The following is a 27,973-nucleotide window of genomic DNA, read 5'->3' as shown; positions in this document are numbered from 1 at the left end:
TAATTTTTGACAGGGTTACGGACTTTTCACGTTTGACTGCTGTCAACACTACAACCTGCTCAAAACTCAGCCAGCCATCTTTTGTGGAAAAATCATTTGTTTCGTGTCGTCAGGGTAAATTTCACAATTGTAATTAATGTCAGAGCCACAGTCTTCGCTTTTACTAAAAAAGCAACTAGCAGGTATGTGCATTTTTACTGTAAAACGGTTTGTGCGAGTCACTCATCATCTAGCGTCAAATGTCTTGTCGTGGAATCATTGACCTTAGCGGGTCGAATTTTGAGAATCTTTGTGATATTATTGGGTATCAAGTTGCATATTTTTATCATAATTATTCTATATGTATTTGGTTAAACACCGGCGTATTTGGTCGGTCTGAAATAAAATCAATAGTTGTCGCAATGACAGATATTTTCGACTACAAGTCGATGACTATCAATGTGTATTTACGGGGGATACTTGGCAATGATTCACATTTCTTTTTTATAACACGTGCTATAGTGTTCAAATATTGAATATTTAATCGTGTGGTAGTACACAATGGTAATCTCATGGATAAATTATTTACAGAACTGAACAAAAATCCAGTAGAAGGCTTTTCTGCTGGATTGATAGACGACAATGACATTTACAGATGGGAAGTTCTCATCATTGGACCTCCAGACACACTGTAGTGAGTATCATGTTCATTTTTATAGATTTTAAATAATACACTACACTTGCATGCTGGTCTGATCTATGTATAAGCCTAGAATGTTCTAACTGTGCGTAAATTTGGCATCAACAGTCTGAAATTCTACCCAGTGCAGCAATGAGTAGTATATAGTACACATTCATAACACTCTTTTAGTGGAATGGTTTGAACTTGTAAAATTTGGGTTTCTAATAATGAAAATTTTTTTTTATACATATTTTTTTAATACCGTAATAAACATGCTAAGCTATATTTGAAAGTGTAAATAATCTAACTTAATGTTATTCAGTGATATTACAAACTTTGATTCCAGTGAGGGTGGATTCTTCAAAGCACATTTACATTTTCCAAAGGAATACCCTCTGAGGCCACCACGGATGAAATTTGTAACGGAAATATGGCATCCAAATAGTGAGTGTTACACATTGTTTATAGAATGGCTCTTGGTCATGAGTTAGAGCTTCTTACATATTGTTGATTGATTATTAGACATCAATTGTTATTCATATAATAGGATATTAAAAATCATTTCACTGTATACATAGAGATTCAAGTCTTCAAAATTTTTTCACATAAGATGCCTGATAATTCTGCCTTAGAGGTTGAGGCAATATCAATTTCTTGAAAGCTATTTTGTTTGTAAACAGTGTCAATTTCCACTGAGATTTTAGTTGTTAATAAATTTCTTTAGTAATATAGTACACAGAGTACAGGACTAACTTATTATTTATTGTTATATTTGTGCACATGGCTAGATACATCAATACTTAAGTTTACAAATAAGTAGAATATAGTTTTATTGTTATTAGTTGACATAGCAACTGATTTTCATTTTGGAAACTTACATCTTCACTCATATATTTCAGTTGAGAAGAATGGGGATGTATGCATATCAATATTGCATGAGCCAGGCGATGACAAATGGGGCTATGAGAAGGCGTCTGAACGGTGGTTGCCTGTGCATACAGTAGAGACGATCCTTATCAGCGTCATCTCCATGTTGGCCGATCCAAATGACGAGAGTCCCGCTAACGTTGATGCAGCGGTGAGTGTGAACACATGGTAATGGTCTACATTTCGTAGTAGTAGATTTTGAGAATATTTTTAACAACTAGGCCAATGATCTTTATAATTTGGTTATTTATTCTTGTAATAGTCATACATTTTATTAAATTTTCACTAAGATAGCTGGTGAAAATCATCGTTAGATTTTTGTTGTGTTAATGTTGTCCTTAGTTATAGTCCTTGTCGTTAATGAGACATGTTTAATTTATTTTAGTCTAATGCATGCATGTATAAAAGCCTTTATGTGTATGTGTATGTTGTGCATAAATTTTGATTGATGATGATTTGATGCTATTTGACCTATTTGTAAATGTATTCTTATTATAATGTTATTTACATCCACAGAAAGAATGGCGAGAGCGATATTCGGATTTCAAAAAGAAAGTTGCCAGATGTGTTAGGAAAAGTCAAGAAGATTGCTTTTAGGAGTGTGAGGGGTAAAAAAATGACAGAAAGGGCCATGTGACATCACAGTAACACAACACACTTTGAGACAGCCTCCAAGCCGCGGCTGCCACTGCCAGTTAGCGACACTTGTACATGTGTGCTCATTCTGTTTCTTTTTACAGAAAGAGTGGAGAGAATCATATTCGGAGTTTAAAAGGAAAGTAGCACAGTGTGTGAGAAAGAGCCAAGAGGATTGTTCCTAAGTAACAGTGCCCTTTTTCATTGATTTAGTTGAATAGTGAGTGTTTGGTGATTCAGTTAGAACGTTGCGTGCAGGCCCGGCGTCCTAGTGCGGCCCTCCACCTGGCCAGAGACAATATTGAAATTGATTTAAAATAAAATACTTATTGTAATTAAATGATATCGCTGCCGTATTTTATAAATAATAAATTAAAAATAGAATTCAAGGTCTTTTTCATCTTTTTTAAGACGTGTTAGCTAGCTATTGTTATAATAATGAAATGTGTATGGTAATTTTTATAGAAAAACAAATCTGCATTTGTTCTTTTTTCATATAATAATTTAAAGTTTGATCTCTGTATAGTAGAAACCAATTCTGAAATAATTTAAAAGCAATTATTTACTAACATGTCTATAAACATGTGATTTGCAGACAGGATAATATATAAATGTAAAAAAATTGTAAAAGGAATAAACCTTGTACTTGCATGTAAATTGTTAGTTACCAATCTTTGCGATGGATAACATTTTGGTAGCTTCTCCAAGCCACAATTTTAATTCTAGTGCTAATTTTAGTAGTAAATAGTTAATTATAATTTTTACTGGAAAACACATTGTAAACCTAGCTGTGAGGACAACCTTGCACTTTTTGTTTGTAGATAAAAATATGTGCAGTTAGGTGAAATTATTTTGCTTTTATAGGTAGTTGATAAACTCACTACAAAAATCGGATTTCAACATAAATATCCATAGGTGCATGAGGTTCACTAGATTTGTAATAAAATCAATATTAGTTCTAGAAGAAAGGAAATTCAGAATTTTTCAATTGTGATGTAGTGTTTGATTAATGAACAAATTTTCGCCTAACTTGGCATAAATTATTGGTTAATTTTATTTTTTGTATTCTGTAATTCTTTAATTTCTTTTATTTGACTCTGAGCATCAAGTGTTACCAATTTACCTGTTCTTGAAAGATGAACCCCATCAAAACCTATCATCGAATACTGATTTGTGACGTGTATCATATTTTTACCTATGTATGTATAATTTTTGCTATAAAATTATAATGCAGTGATAATGATGCTATTTCATTTGCATTCCTTAAATTCCTCTTATAATAAGGCCTTATAACTGATATGAATGTGAATCTAATGTTATTAAAGTGTATTAATCAGTAATTAAACTTGCAATACAAATAATTAGTTTTTCTGTTTCATGTGCACTTGCTAACCGCTACTATGTGTAAAACAATTCAGAGATTAAATAGTTTATTTACATTTTAGTATTACATAGAAAAACAAAATGTCATTCACTATCAGAATTTTCAGCTAACACAACACCTTGTATTGCTCTCGGATCAAAAGTACTTTCGAAACACCGCCTAAACACAGCTTTGATCATAGTCTTAGAAGTTGGAGAGGCGGGTATATTGTCACAGTCTTGAATATTACTGTTGTTTCCATTCTGACCATTGCAGCCATTTAGTTCTAACTCTTGAGGTATATCTATGAAGTTAAACAAATGGGAATCTTGCTCTAAACACTTTGATATTTCTGCGTCTACATGCATTTTCTTTCTTGCAGATCCCTGGCTGCTAGTGTCCTTTCTCTTTCTGACTGCACTAGTGTTTTGGGTTGAGCTAGCCTGAGTGGCCCCATCTGGTTTTGAAGTAGCCAACACAAAGTGGGCTTCAAATGTTGACCCATTATGCACTATGAACACTGCTGGACGTCCTGTAGTCTCAAAATGCAACTGTATGGGCAAACTCAGCGCTTCCGCAAAAGCAAGGAGGGCCTTAAATTCTTTCATAGTAAATGTGATTGTGGTCTCTGTTCCTATGACATAGCTGTCAAACTCGGCCGGCTTTAAACTTATTTGTGTTCGGATTATTTTTAAAATGTCTGCACTGGTGTCAATGTAGTTTCGTAAAACTAGTGATTGGTTTGAGACTTCTATAGTGATTTGATCATCTGAACTTTGAAAATTTCCTAAAGCTTCTGACAATATTCTTTGTGAACTTGTTATCCTGAAACAAATTACATTAGTTCCCAGCACCCACTTAATAAAATAACATCAACTCATTACGTAAGAATAGCTACCTGTTAGGAACTGAATCCTTAGTATAGACTGCTTGCATTGCCTTGCAATCCAATATTGATACATAATGTGTCTTTACAATGCCATGTTTACACTTTAATTGGAATATCAACTTGCAAGCATCTGCATCAAGTTTAATTTCTAGATTTTCAACCTGTTTGTCCATGTGAGTAGGTGATTTAAAAGTATTTAAGGCTGATTTCATCGAAATCTTACATTTGAGGCCTTCATTGTCTTCAGTAGAATAATAATTATAGTTGAAATACGCGAAAAAGTTTTTGTTGAACTTCACCATGGCATACGCGGATTCTGCAGCATTTAAAGTTCTCAGGAGAATACATTCTGGAAGAGATTCCAGATACAGTTCGTCACCAAATCTAGCCAAAGCATGAACGGTTCTTCCCAAAACTGTAAAATAAACAATGAAGTTAACACTCGGAACAATAATATTCGCCAAGATCGCCAAATATACTGAATGTAGATTTTTTTTAACCTTTAACATTAGGTCCAGGTACATGGCATTTCATTTTGCTTTACCACATATCAAAGATTCAGAAAAAGTGTTTATATTTCATATAATGTTTTATAAAGAACGATGCGCGCTCCGCGCCTTTTCAACTATCTTACTTTTCTTTTCAGTGCCTACCAAGTACCTAACGAACATGACATGTCACATCGCATGTTTGTCAGTCCGTCGGTTTAGTCGTCTGTCAATGTTACATTTTGACAACTAGGTTTTACCTATAATTTTTGGTTTATACCAATAAACCATGGAATAGGGCATATGACGCAAAGCTCAGCGCAGATGGCGCTACTGGTACAACTAAGGTACACAAACATTGCCAGTGGAGGCAAAAAGCGCCAATCATGGGCGCCAATTTTCAATATTGTTTCAGATTTACAAACAAATATACCTTCTACGCAATCGTGGTACGAGTTTAAAGGAAAAGGGAAGGATTTAGTGGATTATCCTGAAAATAATAACACTATTTTAGGTTATGTTCTACATTATTTGGTCAACTGTAGTCAAATTGATATAAACTTGATTTTGACTGAAGATCTTTTCTTTATGAAGTCCATATTTTAATAGGTCTTCACGTGTGAAGTGTTCCAAGCTTTTTTTCGACCGTTTATTGGCTCGAAAATTTTACAGCGTGAGGCGTATCCCATAGTTTTCGAAGTTTTTTATCTTATGAATAACGATTTTTCCCAATATTTCGGCACCCGAATATGCTACATTGTTGTATATTTTCACAAACGAATGCTTACATAATGAAAGGATTAATAAAGTACTCTAAAATAAACGTTTTAATCAACATAGCAAAAGGCGGCAAAGCTTTTGTGTACCTAACATACAGTGCTGTACTCTGGCGGGTTAAATAAATAAATATATTAGGACAAATCACACAGATTGAGCTAGCCCCAAAGTAAGTTCGAGACTTGTGTTATGGGATACTAACTCAACGATACTATATTTTATAACGAATACATATATAGATAAACATCCAAGACCCGGGCCAATCAGAAAAAGATCATTTTCCATCATGACCCGACCAGGGATCGAACCCGGGACCTCTCGGTTCAGTGGCAAGAACTTGACCACTGCGCCACCGAGGTCGTCTCACCGAGGTCGTCGAGGTGTGCAGTAATACTCCCTATTTGAATTTATTCCATACTCCGTGAGTCCAAATAATACTAATATGTGCATATGAGACATTCATTCTTGTGAAAAGAGTAGTATTACTTGCGCTAATAATCAAAAGGTCAATATATAGGTATTATCTGGCATGGGAAAATATATTAACAATGTTGAATGGCAAACAGGTAGAATAACATTCACTGATATTAAATTAGTCCCAGATGCCGCATGTCCCAGATGCCGCATGTCCCAGATGCTGCGTGTTAATTTGTTATCGGTGTCACAAATACTCGAGAGGGATAATGCTGTCGTATTTGGGTCGACTGGATGTATTATGTAGCGTTTGTATAAATTTATTTATATATCGGATGGTCTAACTTAAAATCCAGGTTTCATCGCGCCTACGTTGCTTTGAACCCGAGGTATGACAAAAATATTTATGAGCTTACGCACATCATAATAACGCGTAACCGTAACCGCGTTAGCGCGGGCAAACGCTAGATGGTAAATAAAGTTTGGATAAATAAATAAAATAAATAATTATTGTAAGGAAAACCTAATAAATGATCATGTGCCAAACCGTGCAAAACCTACTACCTACTTCATAGTTTATTTCCTGTAGGGATGAGGTTATGTGACGTGGATGGATGGATGGATCTCCGATCGAAGAAAATTATCTTATTAATGATGTTAAATATCGATCTCGATCTGTACTGTAGTCATATAACGTCTATAAATAAAATGTAAACAAACTTAATATCTACCTATTCGGTCGGATACTACCTAGGTATAATATAAAAGTTTAGACTGCTATGGTTATTGTGTTTACAGAAAGTTGTAGCATGTTTAAGTATAGTCATAGCTTCTAGGCTAGTAGACATTTTCATACCGTCAAAAATATGTGACGAAACTCGACGAGACGGACAGAGGCATCCATTCAGCCGTCAACTAGCCAACAAATAAATAAAACAACAGTTAGACACAAGTCGGTGAGCGCGCCGCACGCTCTGCGCGTATGTAAGTTTTTATTTCATTAATCGAACCTCGTTTCATGGGGGAGAAAGTTGAAGTTTTGATGACCCACATATTGGCAGAATTTATGTGAACGCGCATTTTTTTTCTACACTGCGGACAAATCGACATAAACATGGATTTAAGTGGTGAGTTTGTCTTTTTGTCAACCGACGCATAGATAGTTATATAGGTACAGAGGTAGGTAAGCTCCAGATTTAGGTTCATTGCAATTATTTTTGCGGTCTACAGCACAAACGACCTCGGTGGCGCAGCGGTAAAGTTCTTGCCACTGAACCGAGAGGTCCCGGGTTCGATCCCCGGTCGGGTCATGATGGAAAATGATCTTTTTCTGATTGGCCCGGGTCTTGGATGTCTATTTATATATGTATCTATTTATAAAATATAGTATCGTTGAGTTAGTATCCCATAACACAAGTCTCGAACTTACTTTGGGGCTAGCTCAATCTGTGTGATTTGTCCTAATATATTTATTTATTTTATTTATTTACAAACATTTACAGTATATAGGAGTATGTACAGTTTTCTTAGATCTCTATTATTTAACAATTTTGTATTTGAATATACTTATATCGGACTGTAGAGTTGTTTTATCCAATCACAATTATACATCATTATGTGCCTAAAATCTTTATTATTCGTTTATTCGAATATTAATATGCCAAACAGAACCTTAGAATACAGCCTAAGTAGGTACATCCATTTTACTGCAGAGTCTGTCCGTGCCTGTAAAAGCGTTTGTTTAAAAATATATTCTATACCGGATACGGAAATCAAAAGTTTTTCTCGGTGGTGGCGGCGTCGTACCTACCTAATTGAACCAAACTGTAAGGTAGAACATGGGTAGAACTATCGATTCTCATGTCACTAGGTAAGCCGGCCGGACACCGAATGCAATATTTAAAAACTACTAGCTGCGCCCCGGGCCTTCGCTCCCGTGGGTTTTTAGGAATAAAAAGTAAGTGTTATTCCAGGTTATATTCTAGTTCTACCATCTGTCAAGTGTATATTAATATATTAGGTAAATAATTATTAGATTTTGTTTTTTTCCTTCATACAGACAGACACAACGGGGGTAACTACTTAATTTTATAATATGGATTGGACATTTACTGTCTTTTTTCATGTCAAATTCTAAATTGAACTTAGGTATCCTACATGTCTCTCAAAAGGTACTAATTTTAATTACCTACTGTTTTTATGTACTATAGGTACCTATTTATGTATTAAGTAGGTATAATTAGTAAAAGGTGCGAAGTACTTATTTGAAAAGGAAGAGTTACTTACTCGCGTGGGTATAAAACTTAGATCAACATTCAATTCCACTGAGTCGGTGTACTTAAATCACCTCCGCTCAGGTGATTTAGGTCGACCAGAAATTTCACTAAATTTTGTACATATACATAATTACGCAAATCATTGTACGTAATTCTCCTAGGATAATGAAATGAAAAGTTTATAAAAATGAAACTCATAGTATTTTTTCCTTTTTTTAATCAACTAAATCGTAATAAAATACTTTGCGTTTCATTTTCATATCTAAAAGTATTTAATTCTCATACATTAATTATCCTTAGGAGAATTACGTACAATGATTTGTGTAATTAAATCACCTTGTTGCCTTGCTGGTGCTTTAGGTGGAAAAAAATTTGTGAAATTTCTGGTCGACCTGAATCACCTGAGCGGAGGTGATTTAAGTACTCAGTGGACTTAAATTACCTGGGTGAATTACCCAAGTGATTTAAGTGGAATAATTCAAAATTTGAAATCCCGTAAACCGTAAGCCCGCCTTGGGAATGAGTTTTACTTACGTATACATAGGTTACATAGAAAGCATATATGTAAGTACTATAGAAAGGCAAAGCTATTTTGTTAAATAATAAAGGTTTTACGAAGAAAGTTAATAAAGTAAAAAGTCTTTTGTTAATCAATAAATGCTATTATACAGAAAGTTATTAAAACAATAGGTAGCCGTTTCGTTAATAAAGTCACTTTCATCTATCACCGCCACGCGACGGTTCGTAGGAATACATACATATTGATTTATAACTAGCTTTTGCCCGCGGTTTCGCCCGCGTGTATTTCATAACCAAATCTCAGTAATTTTTTTATCGCGTACTCTGTAATTGGTGTAAACATATATGATTCGAATTCGCATTTTTTCTCATCTTAAGTTCAATTTCCTGTTTCCCGCTGCGTGTTTCGTGTCGCAAACTTGTCCATCCGCTTCCTGCTATGTAATGTAAAGTAGATATCCCGTACCGTTTCCTACATATTGTGCCATCATGTTTTTCGCAATGTGTCCCGTTCCGTTTCACTACGTGTCTCCTTCCCATTTCCCGCTCCGACTCCCACTCCCGCTTTCTGCAACGCGTGCCGTCCCATTTTCCATGACGTTTTACGTCCCGGTTTATTATTAACCACAAACGTAATTTTTTTTTTGTTTTTACTATTACTATTATGTACTACAAAAAGTAACTGTGCCAATTTTCAGCTTTTTATCTTGAAAATTGTATTAATTAAGTCCCATACAATCTTTCATCCCCCTTTTGAAGGGGTTGAAGGTTGATTTTCAGAAAAATCTGAAACACGTATTCATTACTTTGTTGTAAACAACCAAAATCCAAATTTTCAAGTCACTAAGTTCAACAATGTAGAACTTTCATATTTACAGTTTTTCACCCGTTTCACCCACTTCGGAGAATTTCCAAAAATCCTCTCTTAGTGCTCACCTACACTCACCTACAATATGTATATCATTTTGTCTGAGCGAAACCATAGCGCGTTTGAAGTCTTGGTGGCGCCATCTATTTATATATCTTTATGTTCAAAACTAAAATATAACAAAATTAAATTGAAAATTGATACCTTCTAATTATTTCTATATCAGACTTTTATCGATAAAAAAGTTTGATTATATTCTGTTTACACCTTACTACAAAATTTTAAAGTAAATCGTCTCCGTGGATTGTTATTTTAATTTTCTTACAGGACCCTCCTCATTTTCCGCGATGAAATGTCTATAAGATGTTAACCCGGGATTCCAAGGCATTTTTGATTCATAATTCGTTTTAGAATTATCCTACGGGAACCTGACCATTTACCGGGATGAAATGCATCTAAGATGTTAACCCGGTATATGTATAAGGTACCTACCTACATACCAAATTTCAAGCAAATCGGTCCAGTAGATTTCGAGTGATGCGCGTTCAGATAGACAGACAGACAGACAAAAATTTCCAAAACTATATTTTCGTCATCTTTATCAGTAACTAAGTATATTCCATGAAGAATTTCAAAAATATATCCAATGTATAAATTTGGCCTTTCTTCAATTTTATTATATATATTGATGACGATATTTATGATATCTATGAGATAGGGATAATGATAATTTATTAAGTATTTCAACTTTACCATTATGTCATTGTTCGTCCAAGTTGTAAAGATGTTTTATCACTTACGTAGTATAAAACAAGTCGCCCTCCGCATCTCTCTGTTACTTTCTTTTACATCACGTAACCGATTTTGATGTAGTTTACTGTTATTTAGACAATTTGAATTAATTCCCGAAGGTTTATAGATATAAATATAAATATATTAGGAGAAATCACACAGATTATAGATTTCGTTCGAAGCCGAGCCGCGTCGCTAGTGCTTAATGTAGCGAAAAGAACAGAAACAATAACTTTTTACAGATAGGTATGCGCTAAATATAATGGATGTAAACATGGATAAGTAATAAAATAAACTGTGTTTTAATTAAAAATTTAATAAAGTTATAATTAATAGTATTGTCAAAATATTTTTTATTTATTAAAAGATACCGTTATATACATTTATATTATTAATTAGCTTTTTATTAATGAAATTAATAAAAAAAATATATATATTTTTCCTTAAATAACCTGCTCTACAAAGTTAGCTCTGATGAAATATTTTTTGAAATTCGGTTGATTTTTTAAGAATTCGAAATTCTCTATGGTTGTATTAGAGATGTGCCACGCGACGATAAGCCTGCAGGAGCCATCCTTTTCGGTGCAGTACTCCAGGGGTAGGAGAGAGGTGTAGCTCCTTTGAGGGTAGTAGGTATAGTCTGCCAGAGTCCGAATACCACACTCTATCGAGTTCTCTGTGAGGGTCCTTATCACACCTGAAAATGTAGTCTATGTGAGACGAGCGAGCTCGAATTTTTATGTTAAACTTATTCACTTCCATGCGTAGAAGCACCTGGAGAACCGAAGAAAAATAATAGCCTGCGCAATTTTCAAAATCAATTCGGAACGGACTATTCTTTATCATAGGCAATAGGTAAGCTAGCATAAGCCCGCCAAACAGGCTATCGTGTCTCTGTCTACCTCGTACTGGATAAAGTTGGATACCTATGTAGGTACTGAATCTTTTTTCTGACATTACGCAATGGTATTTCTTTCAGCAGGAAAATATTCAAACACTTCGAAATTTTTCATCGCTTGGCCATTGTTTGACCGATACCTACCTACTTAAATTCCTACCGAATAGATAACTAATAGATACTCGTACATTTATTACATCTGGTTACGTTTTCAAAATCGTAACATTCGTTATGTAAATTCAAGAGTAAATTATGCCTTTCTTAGAACCTCGTCACATTGAAGTTGAGATATGAATCGAAAAGTTTGTTGCTAATAAATTTATTTCTCAATAGGTACCTACTGAAAACCACAAAAGGGAATTAGACGTTAATGTTTATCATAGTATTTATGAATGTACGTACTCGACTTCGATAAGGAAGTTAAACCTAGATAGGTACTTACACCGAAAGCATGATTCGTCGATTTTACATAGTGGTACCGATTAAAGTTGATAGGTACCTATTCTGTTGATGTAAGTACTTTTGACCTTGTACGGTAGACATGCATGACATGTGTATTGTATATCATCTTGTCAAATAATACCCATCTGCCAGAGCGATGCTAAGTAATGTTTACCTCACAGATATATCTGTGGTTTATCGTTTTTACAACTCAAAGGCTCAAAGGCTTAATAACACATCTAATAAAAAAAAGACTGAGTTTTTGTTACCGTTGGAACAAGTCTCGTTGACAAGTTGCTTGGGCACGCTGAGGTACTGCTCCATGCTGCTGTTGAAGGTGGGCTTCAGGCACAGGTAGTCCTCCTCGTAGTACTCCAGCCGCCGGTACGTCGGGATTGTCTCGTACTTCGTGATCGAGTTGAACACGCAAGGGTCAGGCCCCGACGATACCTTCGCAAATTAGAAAAGACCATTAATAGTCTGATCGTTCCAGAAATAGAAGGCGACGGATTGGGAAAATATGTGATGTTTGAGAACATATACCAAATAGCTATTCTAAATAAATAAATAAACCAAACGATTAAAGCAGACTTGATCATTCCGGCCGAAAGGACCAAAACAGTTTTGAAACGTCGAAAAAAATATGCTTGGAGATTTTTATCTATGAGTCTATCTATTTTGTTTTTTCGCGTCGCGAAGAGGTCGCGTCTGTTTGTCTGAACTTACCTACATGCGAATAATAATTACGAAAACATAGCAAACTAAAGAAATTGAAAACAAAACAATCCTTTATTGGCTAGTCCGTCTCGTAATGCAGAGAGTCGTGCAAAGGTTTTAGGTTCCCAGAACCTGTTTATGATATCCACTTGTTCAAATAACATGTTTCCTTGTATATAATGAGGCTGCGTATCATTTTAAAGTACAATGGCTAGTTATTATGTCTTGTACGTCATCCACCGGACTTTAGAAGTAATTTCTGCCAATAAAATTAGATGAAATGATCAATCAAATACGTGGCAACTTTTATGTACAACCGCCTTCCTATCTATATATAATAGACTAGCTTTTTCCCGCGGCTTCGCCCGTGTAATTTTCCCACGGAAACAGTTATTTTTCCGGGATGAAAAATAACCTATGTCCTTCTCCATAGATACCTACTTCAAATTACATATATGCAAAATTTCAAGATTATTGGTTGAGTAGATTGTCTTGTTACCTCTTCACGCTCAATCTACTCAATTAACAGAAATAAACAAACAAACTTACTTTCAAATTTATAATATTAGTTGGGATAGATAGATCCGTGATCGACTTTCTATTTCGACTTACACCCTTCAGCATAATCGACAAAAAGATCTGACGTAATAGGTATCGTCTCATGTAGAACCCTAAATACGCGGAGCCCGTAGTATTTCCTACAATAGTTAATGCGCCACTGAGATTAGGGTAGCATGATTTGCTAATAGGGCTTCCATTAGTTAAGTTACCGACGGCGGATAAAAACACAAAATGCGTAACGAATGTGCGTGCTCGTTTTTTGTATGGAATTGTAACGCCCTCGTTTACGCTGATAATTTCATAAAGGTACATAGGAAAGCGTATTACGCAGTGTGCACCGACCTTAAATAAATTCACGTGAATAAAAAAGTATTTTTATTAAAAAAAAACAAATGAAAAGAAAATAACAAAATGAAAGGAACTAAAAAAGATCACTGGGAACATTTCACCAGAAAACCCCTCACGAACGAACCGCGTAGGCTTAAAAACTTGGACAAATCCGAAGAAACGACTAAATAAAACACGCGAAGTGGTGGTCATTTGACCTTGCTATTAAAACCTATGATAAACTAACAGACATGGTCATGGATTTGCATATATTTACTTGTGACAAGCGAAATTAATCTATTGTTATCATCATAATAGCATTATTGATTATCATTATCAGCTCACAACGCAAATATATTATTGCATAAAATGTACATAAGCAAGCGAATCGATTGAGCCAAGGACTAAACTAATATAAGAATAGAATTGTCAATGGCTACTTGTAACTTCTTTCCAATTTGTATGAAAATAGCTGATTTATATTTGTATGTTATCAGTACTAGTTTCTATAGACTATTATTTGCTTCTGATGAAGGAAAACATCGTGGGGAAACCTGCACATTTGTTGTCTAGGGTGTAAGACCTTCTGCCACTTAATTTAATTGTGGTATTCATCGTGTCATGCCGGCTTCACATATTGATGAACAGTTCGCCATATTTTGCGGTTTCGACGTAAATTGTTGGTTTTCCCTTGTGGTAAATGAAAGCTCTCTTATAAAATACGCAATGCACGTGCATTCGCGTCGGCATCTGAGATTCCTCACTTGTTTAAAATCTGACTTATATACTTACATCAGTTGCTTACATACAGTACGGACAACAAAGTGATCCTATAAAGGTTCCGTTTTTACCTTTTGAGGTATAGAACCAACCTTAAAAGAGAACAAAGAAGAGAGAGGAGAACAATAGTAAAGGAAAATACATACTTTATCATAATTTGAACAAAATTAAGCTTAGGGCTTAGTCATCATTCATTCATCACAGCTGATAGTGTGTATAATATAATCACGTGTAATGCACAATTTATTCGTAGAATGCGCATAGGTATAGTTTTAATTCATTTACTTTCTTACTAACCTACTAATCTTTAGATACTGAAAGTGTTGTGATGAGCACTAATACTGTCTTGCTAATTATACCCTGACTCCAGCGCTCCGGACGATTTAATGTTGGGCGACAAAGCAGTAGCAGTGGCACAAGTGAGCGTCGACACGCAAAGAAGTAAGATTAAGTTACAGTTCATACCTCTTGTCCAATGCACCTTGGAGCAATGTTGATTTCGTTGAAGAAGCTCTTGGTCTGATCGGAGGGCGGTGGCTGGACCATGCCGTTGCAGCGTGTCCAATAACCGTCCCTGATGAGGTAGGTGCGCGGGAGACGACCCATCGACGACACTGTCAACGCCGTCACCCCTGATCTGTTCATCGAAAAGCTACTTATAGACATGACGTGGGCTATTATCAGCCAGAGAATGATGATGATGTTAGTCCAAAGTTACAAACTATAGGAACTGTTATTGCTGAGAACATACATAACATATCTGTACCTACTCCTTTACGGGAATCATAGGTTTAGGTACCATTTGTTCAATGTTCTATTGCATTTTATCTACGCAACACAATATTTATTAGCTTAGTTTTCTTCTTCTGGTGCCTCTCTTCTCTGCCTCGTATCCTCGCCAGGGATTTAAAAAATGTTGGCCGAATCTTTTGCCCTTGTCTAACTAGTAATTTACGTATAATATCGCTACACCTAATTTATATAGTAGAATAATGTACATATACCTGCCGTTAGCGATTGCCTCTTTCAATTCAACTTCTTTCAAAGTCAATGCATTGATTTGCATCTTCAACGTCTCTGTTAACAGTTTCGCAGTTTGCAACGAATTCTCCAGTTTCGACTTCAAGCTGGCAGCAGAAATATCGTAGTTAGGCTGCGACGCTTCCATATTCAGACTTTCAGGTTCATAAATATTGGTCACTCGCTCAGTTTCTTCATCAAAAATCCCTGCATCGTAATTGACACCAGGGACACCTCTAGGTTGGGGGCCATTTGGTGGGCTGTACTTATTGGTTCTATGGAAATTTTAGTCGATATTAGAATACAAAAGGGCAAATAAAAATACATACAGAAGTAGCTAGGTTGGAGTTTTACTTACAAATGGTCCCGTACAGGTGCCATCCATTCAGATGCCTAAAAAAATAAAAATATAACATCACTTTATTTGTAATGCATTACCACCTTCGCTTCATATCTGAATGATTTTAGATTCAATAATCACGTAACTAAGTAGTCTATAATTTTATTATTTAAAAAACTTACCCAGTCACAAAAACTCGAATGTAAAATTAAAGAAAATAAATACAATTGTATCAAGAACATCGTTCGAGAGGCCATGGCCAGTTTCTTCAATGGTGCCTCAAGTCGTAATGTTAGAAAAACTTAGTTTCCGGGAATGTTTACCAAACATACTGATAAGTGACCGCGCAGCAGTTTGCATTGTGTGCATTGTTCTCGTGCGTTCAATACGTTATGTGTCAGCTAAAAAAAGTTGATGCCACCAGATGGCATCAAGTGGTGACTTACGACGATTCTTATCTAACATCGCTTACGTTCTGGAATTTCATATTAAGTTGCCATTTTCCGGAATTTTTAAGCCGAATTGAAAGTGTTTTGGTTTAGAAATCATATGTCAAGATTGTCAAGTACATCAATAATACTCTCGTCTTCACCCAGTCGCATAAAATACCTATGACGAAGCCTATTTGCAGTTGGACGCACGCAATATGGAGATATTGATATTCCCAAGGACAAGTAACATCGCATAGGGCTCCCAAATGGGAGAGGCCAGAGCGGGTATATACCTACCTGTCAGATGTCACATCACTAACCCATTCCTTGTCTATGGCTATGTGTGGTTTGGCGCCTACACTGTAAAGTGCATTTGCATTTAATAAACTGGTTGCTGAAATTGCCTGAATGGCCCAATTCTAATGGTCCTATAAATAAATGAAATACCTACCTAGAATGTTTTTATTTCAGACAGTTGTCCTTATATCTATTGTTAGCAAAATACAAAACTTAAACATAGGTAGGTACTAGCCCCGGTAACAGTAGCTAGGCCCCGGAGCGCACCCCGAGCCTCACTACTTGCTGAAACGACTCACTGAGTCGTTTCATTAAAGGGTTACACACGTCTACTCATTACCGTAGGTACTAGGTATAGACCTAGTACCTACTAAAAATTTAATATTGTTCAAAAAAATTTCCATTATATCCAGATAATTATCTATATAATTATCTACTAAAATATTTAGATAGGTATTGTTCGCAACGTAAGGGCAATTGGAATGTCGTCAATTCAAGTTGTACAACATTTGTCTTATAATTTAATTTACATAGGTACTTCTTTCTACTAGGTTCGTGGCTCGTGCCATACAGAGCTTTAATAAGTCAAGGTTATTCTCGGTTATTTTTATTTTTTTGTGTAGGTAAGTAAAGTCGGTATCTACGTATACCTATATAAAAGTCATTTGAATAAAATGATATTTAGCACATCTATTTAGTAATCCTTACATATAATAAACGGTCAAATGCGAGTTGGACCAGCGCACAATGGGTTCCGTATAAATTTATAAGTTATAAATGTAAAGTGATGTTTCTTTACAAAAACAAAATTAAAGAAAAAATATTTTCCTTTTCCTCCTTTGCAGTGGAACAAGTAATAGAAGGATTACTGTCGGAAGAGTCGCAGGAGAGCCCCTCCGACACGGGCAAGCCGAGCGAACTGGTCCTGGAGCTGCCAGATTGGTACGATGAGAAGCAGTTTAACCAGTAAGTTGTCATTTTAACTGACAGCTCATCATCATAACAAGTGGTGTGATGTGACGTCAAAATTGACGGTGCAACCGAAGCTTAGGATGTTAAGCAACGGTTGCACCGTTAAGGTGAGCCTTAAATTGCATGAATAAGTAATTTTTATTTATGAATGACTGTAATATCTTAGATTTTTCTGTATTCTGAAAATTCGTCCAGTTATAGATATTTTATTTAACTTAATTTATTCATAACAATGTATTGTGCTTGAATTGAACATACCTAAAAAAATACCTACTTAATTAGAATATGCATAACAATAACACGAAGAATGTGTTACAACATAAATTGTTTATAATTTGTCCTGTAGAGATCATTCAAAAACATTGTCTTGGGTTGGTGAGCCCTGAGGTAAGTACTTACTCCTCTGTCAATGTTAGCCATTTTAGAAAGTGATAATAAGGGGAATTCATAGATTCACCTTATTATCAGGAACTTCACAAGAGTCAGTTTATTCGATTGTTACTTTATAGCATTTAAAAATGTATTACTACCTTAATGTGCTAGCTTAGTTAGGAGGATTTCATGATCTACCCATATCTAACGAATTAAACGCTGCATTTAAGTCAAGGGAGAAACCGGCAACTTTAAATATCCCATTTAGGTTTGATATGCTAACTTTCGAGTTTAGGTATAGGTATAATAGTATATATTTAGTGCCTAGGATGAATAAAAGAAAGAAAAGATTAAAGAAATAATTTGAGGTTGTGTCCTATGGTAGGTATGAGATGGGGATGTAAAATCGATGGCAGGTGACATAAAAAAAGCAAAACAATAAATAAAGCATACCTACATAAGACAGTACGGGGCACCATTATAACTAAGTTTATTACTCCGTTATTATAATAACGATGTATGACAGTATAATTATGTAAGACTACCATACCTATGCACTCGATAACATGCAGATAACGTTAATGATAAAACCAAAAGTGACCACTGCACTCTAGATTATTGACACAGTTGCAAGTTGCTAATTTTATTTATTCCTTTCTGATCACATAAGAAAAGAGGCGAATTATTAGTTTGATTATAAATGTATGCCTCTAATTTTCAGTTTTATGGGTTTTCATTGTGTATTTTGATACAAGCCGGCACGTTAAGCTCATGTGGGAATCTCTATATCGACATGTGAAGCTATCATATACATAAACATTTTAAATCGATGGACAGAAGCATAGAAACGGACATAACCATGGAATTAGTAGGTACTTCGTACTTATTAAATCCGTGGACATAACACACCCAGAACCGTAGACAAACATCTGTGATCACAAGTATATTTATACTTATAGGTACTTGCCTGCTCTGGGAATCGATCTCAGGAGGATATACAGCGGACGGGCGTGGTGACCATCTTCTATTTTATGTATCTAATCCTTGTCTACAGGGGTCGTCGCTTCTTCTGGGACAATTGCTTCATGCTGTCCACGTCGATGCTGCTCGGACTTCTGGCAGTGTTCGCGGTGCCATCAATCTTGAAGATCCTGGTGAGCACGCGCCGCTCCAACTCCACGTACACTGCGTATAGGAGATACCTCTCAACATTGCTGCATACGACAGCCTGGTTAGAACACGAACTCAAGCCAGGCAGTACGTGAGTAACTTCATTTCGCATCTGTATCTTTTCTAATGTGTGGAGAAGATTCTTGATTTTAATAAAATATAGCAACTTTGCGGAAAATTTAAAAGACTAATACGACATAAGACGATTTTGTCCAACGCTTCATTCTGTCATGCCATAAACGGACGGAGAATATAATTAACAACTTAGTAAATATTTCAGATCATGGAGATCTTTAACGACTGTCCGAACACGCCATCTTCGAGCAAGCATGGGTGCCAAGGCGAAAGGACTAGGAGTAGTGTCACAACGCGACATAGCTCTAACGCAGTTCGGTTTCATTGGCTTTTCCATGCTGAAACCGGATAAATTCGGTATCAACCAGCTCCGGCCGGGCGACTGGGAAGCTTATAACCATGTTTGGAGGTCGATTGGCTACATGATTGGTCTCGAAGACAGGTAAGATTTATAATGACTTGACATTATACACTTATACAGCAGTACAGTACTTCAGTTAGGCTGTCAGGTTAACAGTATGTAAAAACGTAGTAGTAGGTTATCTTAATTCCTTCCATATATTAATAATTCTAAGTGCTTGTCTCATAGTCAGACATTCATAGCTGAGTGTCTTGGCCATAATGTGGAATGTTATACACAAGGGCTATATTAATGGAGTCGTTTGATATTATCGTCTCTATTGTCATATAATCATCAACTAGAGTGCAGGTTTCCTTCGCCGGAAGCAAATGGTGGTCTATTAAAACTCTATACATATTAGCCAAGTGGGTGTTCAAATTCATGTTACGAATAGGATTCCAACCTGGGACCTTTCATAAGGCGTATCTTAACCACTGGATCACCACTGCTATCACCAACTAATGTCTGATTTCAGATACAATATTTGCCGAAAAACGTTCGGGGAGACGCGTCAAGTGTGTCAAATATTACTCGAGCGTTTCTACACACCAGCCCTGGAAAATGTACCCGAATACTTCGAGCATTCAGCCAGGGTTATGTTGAACGGAATGTGGCATGTGAACCCGACGATAGACCCTGAGGCTACGCTGTACTGGTGCCGCCATCTAGCTGACGTGCCGGGATATGTTTATACTGACAAGGAGAGGATCGATATGCAGAGCAAATTGATGAAACACTTAAAAGGAAAGGCCCTTGACGAAGGTGAGCATGTGGTTATTTGACTATGATAGAAAATAAAATGCACGATGGTATTTAAATAATCAAACACGATAATTAAATATCACTTTAATTCAACACTGATGAATTAAAGTGATATTTAATCATCATCAATAACGTAGTTTTATTTTGTGTTCGGTATATGGGTACCTATAGGTTTTCTGACCAAGACCAGTCTGGACGTCACACTATAACACATTTTGTTTTTACTTTAGAATTTAGTACCTATCTGATTTGACTAGTTGAAAAATAGCACATTGATTCAAACAACTTAATTACATGCTCTATGCCATAAGCTCAGCGATCGTCACTTCTTTTTTGGTCAAGGGGCACTGACGTGGGCACGGAGCCGCGAGTATGAGCTCGTACCTACTTATACGGCCCATATCTTTATTTACTTCGTATGGAAATCTGAAGAAGTAGGTATTCATACATATTTATAGTTACAGTTAGAAAATTGATTAAAGTAAGAAAATTTTTATAATACGTTTTATATATGTGTTTTTATTTCGAACTTTTTAAATTAATGATTGCGTGTATCTATTGCATACTCCTTATATCGCGTATTGTCGTTAGTCGCTCATAGTTCATTATTGCTTTCATTTAGTGTACATTAGGTCTTGTTATAACATTTCGTTCAATTTGACATTGTCGCTTCGAACTTCGAACGCAAAATCTGTTTTGATATTATTTATCTACCTACAACTATTGAAATAATTCGATTTGTCGCTGAACAAATACCGGCCACGGGCCGCAATTTGACGACCATTGCTATAGATCAACAAAAAGAAAATGGATAATACGCACATTTACATGAAAAAATAGTAGGTAATTTGAATTCCCATTAGGAAAACTTAACCAAAGAAAATGATAATAAAGTTGAAGAATACGTACTTATAAAAAAACGTATAGCATAAGGAATACAATCAAAATTATAATAAGTAACAATATTTCAGGTGTGGACTCCACACTTCTCATGTCGAAGCCAGTTCTAACCGGCCTGCCAGAAAGAGGCCCTCGTCTCCTGCACCTCAAGGACTACGAAACCCTGGACACAGTTCCCGAGTACAAAAGGCTAAAAGCTAAGGGCAAACGCAAACTCGGCTTTGCAGCGTTCGCGGCTGCGATGTACAGCACATATTTAGGCCGCCTGTACTTCAACTTAAACTATCTCTTCAGCCTCTTACTCATGAAGTATTGCCCGTATCTGGCCTTCTTCAGTTTCGGCATCAAGGCATCTCTAGTCAACATTTTCGTTGAAGACCCCATGGACGACGAACAACCGAAACCTAATGCGGAGTATTACAAGCCGCAACCGCCTGAGCCGTGGTATAAGGAGTGGCTGGCTTTATTGTGGTGGTAACGTAGTATATAATAATGTTTTTTGGGCTTTGTTTATTTACGTAGTCGTAATTTTGTGACATAGATAGCCTTGGCTTAGCGCTAGAGAAGAAAACAAGTGATTTAGAAATATTATTAGTTATATGCGTTAAAAACGAGTCTCACACACGCAGAAATATTATTCCATTGACTACAGTTTGAAGACTAATTATGACGGTATCTGTGTAGTACTAGTTATTATACTATTAAGTTATTATTATAATATAAATTAATGTTTTTTTTTTATAGACACATTTGACCCGGGGTGATATGTCTCCAGATAGCAAATATATTATTTGACCGAAAATATTTATTCGGAAAACTAGTATGCATAACAAAACAATGTTAGGCCTATGGATAGTGGCAACACTATGGCTGAGGCAATGTAGGTACAGAAACGTAACTGGTACGTTATTAACTTAAAAATGTACATTTGGAAAAAAATATTTAATTGAATGATTTACGATCATACAACATGAATGATTTACAAATTCAATAAATGAATGCAAGTAACCTCAATTAGTTTTTATTGATTTTTTTTGGTGTATATCCGAGGTGTTAGCGAAAAATAATATTGTTGTTTATTTAATAAACGATTAATAAAAAAATTATAATCGACGTTGTTAAATTGTTTACGAATTTACGAATCAAAATGGTACCTATTACAAATACCATTACAATTTTATCACCTATTCATTATCCAAAAATGAGATATTTAATTTTATAATAATTGAAATAAGTAAATAAATATTAATAATTTTGAAATAATATGTAAAATTGAAATGTTATTTAAGTATTGTAATGTATTTATTAGATATACAAATATTTCTAAGTTGTCGCGTAGGTATATGGAAGTGAAGTGCCTTAATTGTGATATATTTATATATAATTCATAAGAAAAATGTTTTCATAATATACTATAATTATTATGGTGTTGGTAGAAACTAAAAAATTGGTTCAAGAAGTAAAGAGGAAAGTTGACTATTTTGCGTGCGCTCAAACATTAGTGTATAAGATTATTAAATTTTATAATTTTTAATAATTTATGTGATTTTATTTATATTTCTTTAGTCACACTATTTTCTTAAATAGTGCGAGATCCCAGAAGTAATCACGATAGTATCAACCATATACGATATAATTACGTCTGCAAAACAAAAAAGATAGGACGGTCGACCTGACCTAAGCTTATTTATCACAATTCATAATCTTATTTATTCCGACGCAGATTTGTGCACTACATGGAAAGAAACACACACAATAACTTTCTTGGCAATATAAACTGAATTTGGAGTGGTTTGAAATTAGATTTTTCTAGAACTAATCTGCCATCATAAGCAAGAGGGGCGCATTCAACATATTTTACTATAAAATCGATTAAAAAGCGATTCTCCCAGTAACTTATCCTTGCACATTATAAAGCAAAGTCCTCTGCCGCCTCTGTCGTCTGCCTGTCTGTTCGCGATAAACTCAAAACCTACTGCACGGACTTTCATGCGGTTTTCACTAATACATAGTGGTTCCTGAGGAAGGTTTAGGTGTATTAATTTATTATGTTTTCATCCGAGCGAAGCCGGGACGGGCCGCTAGTTTATCACAGCAGTATTTGTCAACGTATATATAATTATAATACTAGAAAATAAAGACGAAATATGAACAAAAAAAGATTTAATCCAACTAAACTAAGAAAAGAAATCCTGCGCTTTTAACCTGGTCCTCTTCGCCACATTGATTTGCAGCAGATTATCTGTCAAATTGTTCTCTGTCATGCTGACACAGTTGACACTTCCAGTGGACGAAGGTCGTTGGGGAGTTTTCGCGGTGGGGGTGGAGACTAGTGGCCCACGGGTGGGTGTTCGCTTGGGGGTGGCGTGGGCTATTCCCATGTCCCGCGGGGTTAGCTTGAGGCGCGGGGAGAGGAGGTGCTTCGCGGCTAACTTTCTGGCGGCCGGCGACATGCTGGCTAGGCGTTCGGTGTTTGTTCTGAAACTACAGGTATTTTTTTAGTGGACGTGGACATGTATTGTTTTTGTGCGCGTACACATCAAGACAAATTCACTTTTATTACTTTTTAGAGTACCGTACAATAAAAAAACAAACGGAACATGTTATGTATTGAAATATTGTTCATTTAAATACATAACGGGTTCCGGTTTTTTGTTTTCTTTATTTTACGCAATAATTAAATGTAATTTTAATTGATTAATTTTGTTAATTATATAACAATTTACTTTTTTGTTCTCAGTGAAGTATATTAGGAATGCGTTTTGACTCTAAAAAAAAATGTGAAGCACACACTTCGCACAAGCTCCATGTAATCTTTTGTTTTCGACGTTACAAAAAAGTAGGTATCTGAATTGGCTAGTCGGGAAGCAGCCATTGCAAATTTACTACTTTCCAATTAGTAGAAATGGATTTTGGTATAGTTTAGTTGTACCTGGGCGTGGATGCCGACGGGCGCGGCGTGGCGAGGCGGCGGCTGCGCGCCGCTTGCTCCGCGAGCTGCAGCGCGAGCCGCTCGCGGGCGCCGCCCTCCAGCATGCGGTACGCCGCGCCCGAGCCCACGCTGCGTGCCCATGTCACATTGTTACACAAGGTACTTACTTTAAGGGTGAATTTCCGAGCGTTTCGACCGCTGCGGCTGCGCGTCATTGTAAATTCTTCCAATTTTAACAAAGACAAGAATCAGTGTAACTATCTGACTTTGAAATCATTAGTCTGTACTGTGGTCAATGTAAATTTTATGAATGACTGATTTTGGAAATGAATCCTTCCTCGAGAAAATTGACGGATCATAACGGTGCGGGAACAGCGGTTGAAACGCTCGGAGATTCACCCTTTAGACTGCTATAAACGAGTTGGAATTGATTACTATCGACCATGGCAAACACTATACTTTTCATTTCAGAAAATAAAATAAAAAATATAAATAATGTCTAAATATAAAAAGTTAAATTACACTTTATTTAAGTTAAAGCATGTTTTGTCTCGTTCTGTCAACAATAAATATTACTAAATGTAATAATGACAAAATATTTTTAGCTAAAAGTATATTTCAACTTTTTTATGAATAACAGGGTACAAGTCAATAAAATGTAAACTAAATAAAATATGAAACATTGGAAGATATGAAGATGATATAAACATACAGAAAACATATGTAATGTATATTCTGATATATATGATATAACATACAGGAAATTGGCTTTTTTTTCTACTAAGTAAGAATATAGTAGTTTCCAATCGAAATTCGACAAACAAAATACGCGAAACTTTTGCAATCATAACTCAAGTAGAGTAAGTTTTTATAATAAGGCTATACATCCAGCACAGATTATGTAATACTTCCGCTAATACCCAGACAATAGCCTTAGTTTTAAGTAAAATTTTGACATCAATAAATAATGTATATCATGTTACTAAATAATATTGATTCCACCAAGCCTAGCGCCAAATATGTCCTTCGAGCTTAAGCAAAATACGAGGTATTTTTCTAATGATAACACTAAAGTTACAGTAACTTCATAATAAGGCTATATGTATACTCACGCAGGCAGCGGGGTATCCCCTCCATCCAGCCTGAAAGGTGTGCCTTCAATCTCTCCCCAGGTCATGAGGGGGGAGGCATCCGCGTCCAGCCCGGGGCGGGGGCTGGGGGTGGCCACGAAGGGGTATTGGGCTTCCTTCTCTGTTGTTATACTCACTCCGTCCACACCAATCTTTCCTGTTACCGTAGCTCCCTAGGGATTTAAAGTTAGTGTCATCACGACATCATCATCGTCTTGGCTTATAGTTAACAGGGGTCGACGCAAAATGTCTGTTATTTTCAAATTTATTCACTGAGTAAAAAAATAAATATAGAATGGTATTCAAATAACCGAATACAATAATTAAATGTCACTTTAATTGATTAGTTGTATTAATTACGTTAATTACTATTTTTTTTATTCTCATTAAAGTATACTAGGAATGCATTTTGACTACAAAAATCGTGACGTCATAATATATGATATAAATGTCATACAAGTTCCATATATTTTTTGTTTTTGACATTATAAAAATGTATCTGATTTGTTCAGTTGGAATGTAGCCCATTCCAAATATCTTCCCTGATGCAGTTTATCTGTTTTTTAGGCCTTCCTCACCCCATTTAAATTAAAGTTACTGTGTATTACTTGAAAATATTTCTCGCAAGTTATAGTAAGTAGTTTAATAGTCTATACATAATAGATAACACAACCAAAAGCATTGTAGCGGGGCAAGGTGATATGCTGGGCCGTTCCAAAGGGAAGAAATGTCATACTAGTATTAGAAATGCGAAAGTCTGTCACACTTTCACTAATATAGTTGAATGATCTAGTCTATATAATAATACCTGGCTCTTAGCAATGGCGGTGATAGCCTCCTTATTCTTGACGTGGTCGAAGGGCTCCGCCCTCAGCCTCGTGTTGTGGTGTTGCAGCTCGGGCTTGGCCGGCGGCTGTTGCTGCGCCCCGTCCGGCACGTACATTATGTAGTTCTTGGCTTTATATCTCCATGTGTCCACCTAGAAAATGGGAGTTTTTTAATACTTTATACTACTAACACTGGAACAGCTATGAATTGGAATGATGATCACATCCACTCATAATAATAATACTGTATAATGTAATAAAGTTAAATAAATAAATATATAAATAATTTTTATCATTTATTTAAGCTGATGAACCCAGTCATTCAAATTAAAATTACTTATGTCTACGCCGCGACAAGCAATGATGAGGCGAGAATATCGCGCGATGCCCACAATGCCCAATCGCAGCCAAGCAGTCTCCCCGGATCCCGCATAGTCCGTGCGGTTATATTGCGTCGTCACCCGACGTGCCTCCTTGTCTTTTACACTGTCACGGCACGCTCGTGTTGCTACCCATATAGCCCTCCCCCATTTGAATATCTAATTTGTAATTATTTTACAATATAACAGTAAAATTCTCAAGTTTTTCTTTTCTCCTTGTTCGATCACGAACAACTTAAAATATAAGAACATAAATATACCTCTGTCTGCCTGTCAGTCTGGTCAGCTTGCTGCTCAATAGACGGCAAGGCAAGTGCTGAATCAGCCAACGCTAGAGACTTCAACTCCGATTCAAATTGCGATGCCAGCTTTGTAGACCGCTTCTTGTCTTCCAATGCAATGACACGATCGTAACTGGCGTTATCTTCACTTGTGTGATTGGCTAGGAATGAATCTGTGCAAAAATAAACCTTTAATAAGTAAGAATATTCTGCCAAAAACCTCACTAAAGCCTACATATATACATGTACACTTTTACCTAATGTATGATTGTCTGTGATATCTTTTGGTTTATCCTTATTACTATCATTTTCCTCTGGTCTTTGTTCCCTCACAGTTGGTGCAGATGGAGAGTATGGTCTTCCTGGGGTGTCAAATGTTGCAGGTGTGTTATCTGAAATGAATATAGTACATATACAATAAAATATAGCTGAGCTGGTTACCTTTCGTTGAATATTAAGTTTTTTTAATTAGGTAATATTAGTTTAAGCATAAAATGTAAAAAACAGCATTTGTTACTTTACTAGGTCTTTATTTTTAAATAAAAAAAAAATAAAAAATACACTTACAAGGTTCTGTGGGTGGTCTATTGCCACTATATTTCCTAGTGATTTCCCTTAATCTAGCATAGTCTTTGTTTTCAGAAGCCTCCAAATATTCATTCTGTGCATTAAGTTTCTCTAAATCAGGGAAGAAATCTCTTTGAATAATTTTAGCAATGCCCTGAAAACACAAAAGAATAATTGAGTTAGAAATTGTCGTGTACTTATGTACATTAGTTGGATTAACAATTACATGCAAGAGTATGCAAAGAAAGAACGTAAATATTTTTTGTTAAATTTGCAGACAAATTAAGCTGGGAAATAAATTATAGAGTAGTCACCTCAACATAAACATCTTCATCTAAAACTTGAGCCTTTTTTATATTTTTCTTTTTGGGAACTTTTGGCACTTTGAATACTGTGCTTTCACTTTTCAATAATTTCATGTTTCTTAATGCTGCTTCTCCCGGTTTAAAGGAAGTATTTCGCTCTCCCATTTTGTGGAAATTATTACAAAATCACATTACAAAAACAACAAAATAAGACCATGATATGGATGCACAATGCAATCAATCTGCCATAGTGTTGCCCCTCGATCGATAGTCAACTATCGATGGCGTTCTGCCTTTCGAAACAATCGATAGTCGGAGAATAAGCCACACTATCGATAGCTATCAATAGTTTTGTTTACTATCGATAGTACCGAAAGCCGATTTTGGTGCAATACTATTGATAAAGAGCAACTATCTTATAGAGTATTGCTCTACAATGTTATGTCACTATCGATTGTGCAACTATCGATAGTTCGAC

General features: G+C 35.8%; 5 protein-coding genes across 7 annotated transcripts; 2 read left to right on the top strand and 3 right to left on the bottom strand.

Moving 5' to 3' along the window:
* Positions 1–28: 28 nt before the first annotated feature.
* Positions 29–3,464, top strand: LOC128679289 (ubiquitin-conjugating enzyme E2 G1). Of its 2 annotated transcripts, none has more exons than XM_053761413.2 (5): positions 29–182; positions 571–673; positions 1,008–1,105; positions 1,561–1,739; positions 2,105–3,464. In XM_053761413.2, the coding sequence occupies exons 1-5, from the start codon at positions 137–139 to the stop codon at positions 2,183–2,185; spliced, it is 507 nt and encodes a 168-aa protein (XP_053617388.1). In that variant the 5' UTR covers positions 29–136; the 3' UTR covers positions 2,186–3,464. The 2 variants fall into 2 exon arrangements, with proteins under 2 accessions (XP_053617388.1, XP_053617389.1); XM_053761414.2 differs by having other exon boundaries at positions 35–182; positions 2,329–3,464.
* Positions 3,465–3,637: 173 nt separating this feature from the next.
* Rad9 lies at positions 3,638–5,141 on the bottom strand. Its single transcript, XM_053761412.2, has 3 exons — positions 4,977–5,141; positions 4,486–4,891; positions 3,638–4,412 (listed from the first exon to the last, which is right to left on the bottom strand). Exons 1-3 carry the CDS (start codon positions 5,008–5,010, stop codon positions 3,692–3,694), a joined length of 1,161 nt encoding a protein of 386 aa, XP_053617387.1. The 5' UTR covers positions 5,011–5,141; the 3' UTR covers positions 3,638–3,691.
* A 1,948-nt stretch (positions 5,142–7,089) lies between these two features.
* LOC128679162 (uncharacterized protein) lies at positions 7,090–22,610 on the top strand. 2 transcript variants are annotated; one of them, XM_053761216.1, is made up of 6 exons: positions 7,090–7,282; positions 17,268–17,388; positions 18,821–19,027; positions 19,217–19,453; positions 19,887–20,173; positions 21,145–22,610. In XM_053761216.1, the coding sequence occupies exons 1-6, from the start codon at positions 7,270–7,272 to the stop codon at positions 21,549–21,551; spliced, it is 1,272 nt and encodes a 423-aa protein (XP_053617191.1). In that variant the 5' UTR covers positions 7,090–7,269; the 3' UTR covers positions 21,552–22,610. The 2 variants fall into 2 exon arrangements, with proteins under 2 accessions (XP_053617191.1, XP_053617190.1); XM_053761215.1 differs by lacking the exon at positions 7,090–7,282 and adding an exon at positions 14,706–14,775.
* On the bottom strand, positions 10,917–16,034 carry LOC128679163 (uncharacterized). Its single transcript, XM_053761217.2, has 6 exons — positions 15,877–16,034; positions 15,713–15,747; positions 15,339–15,629; positions 14,800–14,971; positions 12,219–12,399; positions 10,917–11,307 (listed from the first exon to the last, which is right to left on the bottom strand). Exons 1-6 carry the CDS (start codon positions 15,949–15,951, stop codon positions 11,054–11,056), a joined length of 1,008 nt encoding a protein of 335 aa, XP_053617192.1. The 5' UTR covers positions 15,952–16,034; the 3' UTR covers positions 10,917–11,053.
* A 609-nt stretch (positions 22,611–23,219) lies between the features above and the next one.
* On the bottom strand, positions 23,220–27,756 carry Es2. The gene is made up of 8 exons (XM_053761214.2): positions 27,505–27,756; positions 27,191–27,344; positions 26,881–27,015; positions 26,603–26,796; positions 25,944–26,114; positions 25,118–25,308; positions 24,006–24,134; positions 23,220–23,557 (listed from the first exon to the last, which is right to left on the bottom strand). The coding sequence occupies exons 1-8, from the start codon at positions 27,658–27,660 to the stop codon at positions 23,251–23,253; spliced, it is 1,437 nt and encodes a 478-aa protein (XP_053617189.1). The 5' UTR covers positions 27,661–27,756; the 3' UTR covers positions 23,220–23,250.
* Positions 27,757–27,973: the final 217 nt, after the last annotated feature.

This window comes from Plodia interpunctella, chromosome 21 (genome assembly GCF_027563975.2).
Source record: "Plodia interpunctella isolate USDA-ARS_2022_Savannah chromosome 21, ilPloInte3.2, whole genome shotgun sequence".
NCBI classification, from domain to species: Eukaryota; Metazoa; Arthropoda; class Insecta; order Lepidoptera; family Pyralidae; genus Plodia; species Plodia interpunctella.
The sequence above is the reverse complement of the archived record's forward strand: the minus strand, read 5'-3'. Positions and strand labels throughout refer to the sequence as shown.

Excerpts from the sequence above, each read along its gene's own strand:
- LOC128679289 (XM_053761413.2), top strand. The coding sequence starts at position 137 with ATGTCAGAGCCACAGTCTTCGCTTTTACTAAAAAAGCAACTAGCAG. Across the intron at positions 183-570 it reads ACTAAAAAAGCAACTAGCAG|AACTGAACAAAAATCCAGTA; the intron begins GTATGTGCATTT and ends AATTATTTACAG. Across the intron at positions 1,106-1,560 it reads GGAAATATGGCATCCAAATA|TTGAGAAGAATGGGGATGTA; the intron begins GTGAGTGTTACA and ends CATATATTTCAG.
- Rad9 (XM_053761412.2), bottom strand. The coding sequence starts at position 5,010 with ATGAAATGCCATGTACCTGGACCTAATGTTAAAG. Across the intron at positions 4,892-4,976 it reads ACCTGGACCTAATGTTAAAG|TTTTGGGAAGAACCGTTCAT; the intron begins GTTAAAAAAAAT and ends TTTATTTTACAG. Across the intron at positions 4,413-4,485 it reads AAGGATTCAGTTCCTAACAG|GATAACAAGTTCACAAAGAA; the intron begins GTAGCTATTCTT and ends AATTTGTTTCAG.
- LOC128679162 (XM_053761215.1), top strand. The coding sequence starts at position 14,721 with ATGTTGGGCGACAAAGCAGTAGCAGTGGCACAAGTGAGCGTCGACACG. Across the intron at positions 19,454-19,886 it reads ATGATTGGTCTCGAAGACAG|ATACAATATTTGCCGAAAAA; the intron begins GTAAGATTTATA and ends GTCTGATTTCAG. Across the intron at positions 20,174-21,144 it reads AGGAAAGGCCCTTGACGAAG|GTGTGGACTCCACACTTCTC; the intron begins GTGAGCATGTGG and ends ACAATATTTCAG.
- LOC128679163 (XM_053761217.2), bottom strand. The coding sequence starts at position 15,951 with ATGGCCTCTCGAACGATGTTCTTGATACAATTGTATTTATTTTCTTTA. Across the intron at positions 15,748-15,876 it reads ATTCGAGTTTTTGTGACTGG|GCATCTGAATGGATGGCACC; the intron begins GTAAGTTTTTTA and ends TTATTTTTTTAG. Across the intron at positions 15,630-15,712 it reads GCACCTGTACGGGACCATTT|AACCAATAAGTACAGCCCAC; the intron begins GTAAGTAAAACT and ends AAATTTCCATAG.
- Es2 (XM_053761214.2), bottom strand. The coding sequence starts at position 27,660 with ATGGGAGAGCGAAATACTTCCTTTAAACCGGGAGAAGCAGCATTAAGA. Across the intron at positions 25,309-25,943 it reads CCGCCATTGCTAAGAGCCAG|GGAGCTACGGTAACAGGAAA; the intron begins GTATTATTATAT and ends TTAAATCCCTAG. Across the intron at positions 23,558-24,005 it reads CCGTCGGCATCCACGCCCAG|TTTCAGAACAAACACCGAAC; the intron begins GTACAACTAAAC and ends AAATACCTGTAG.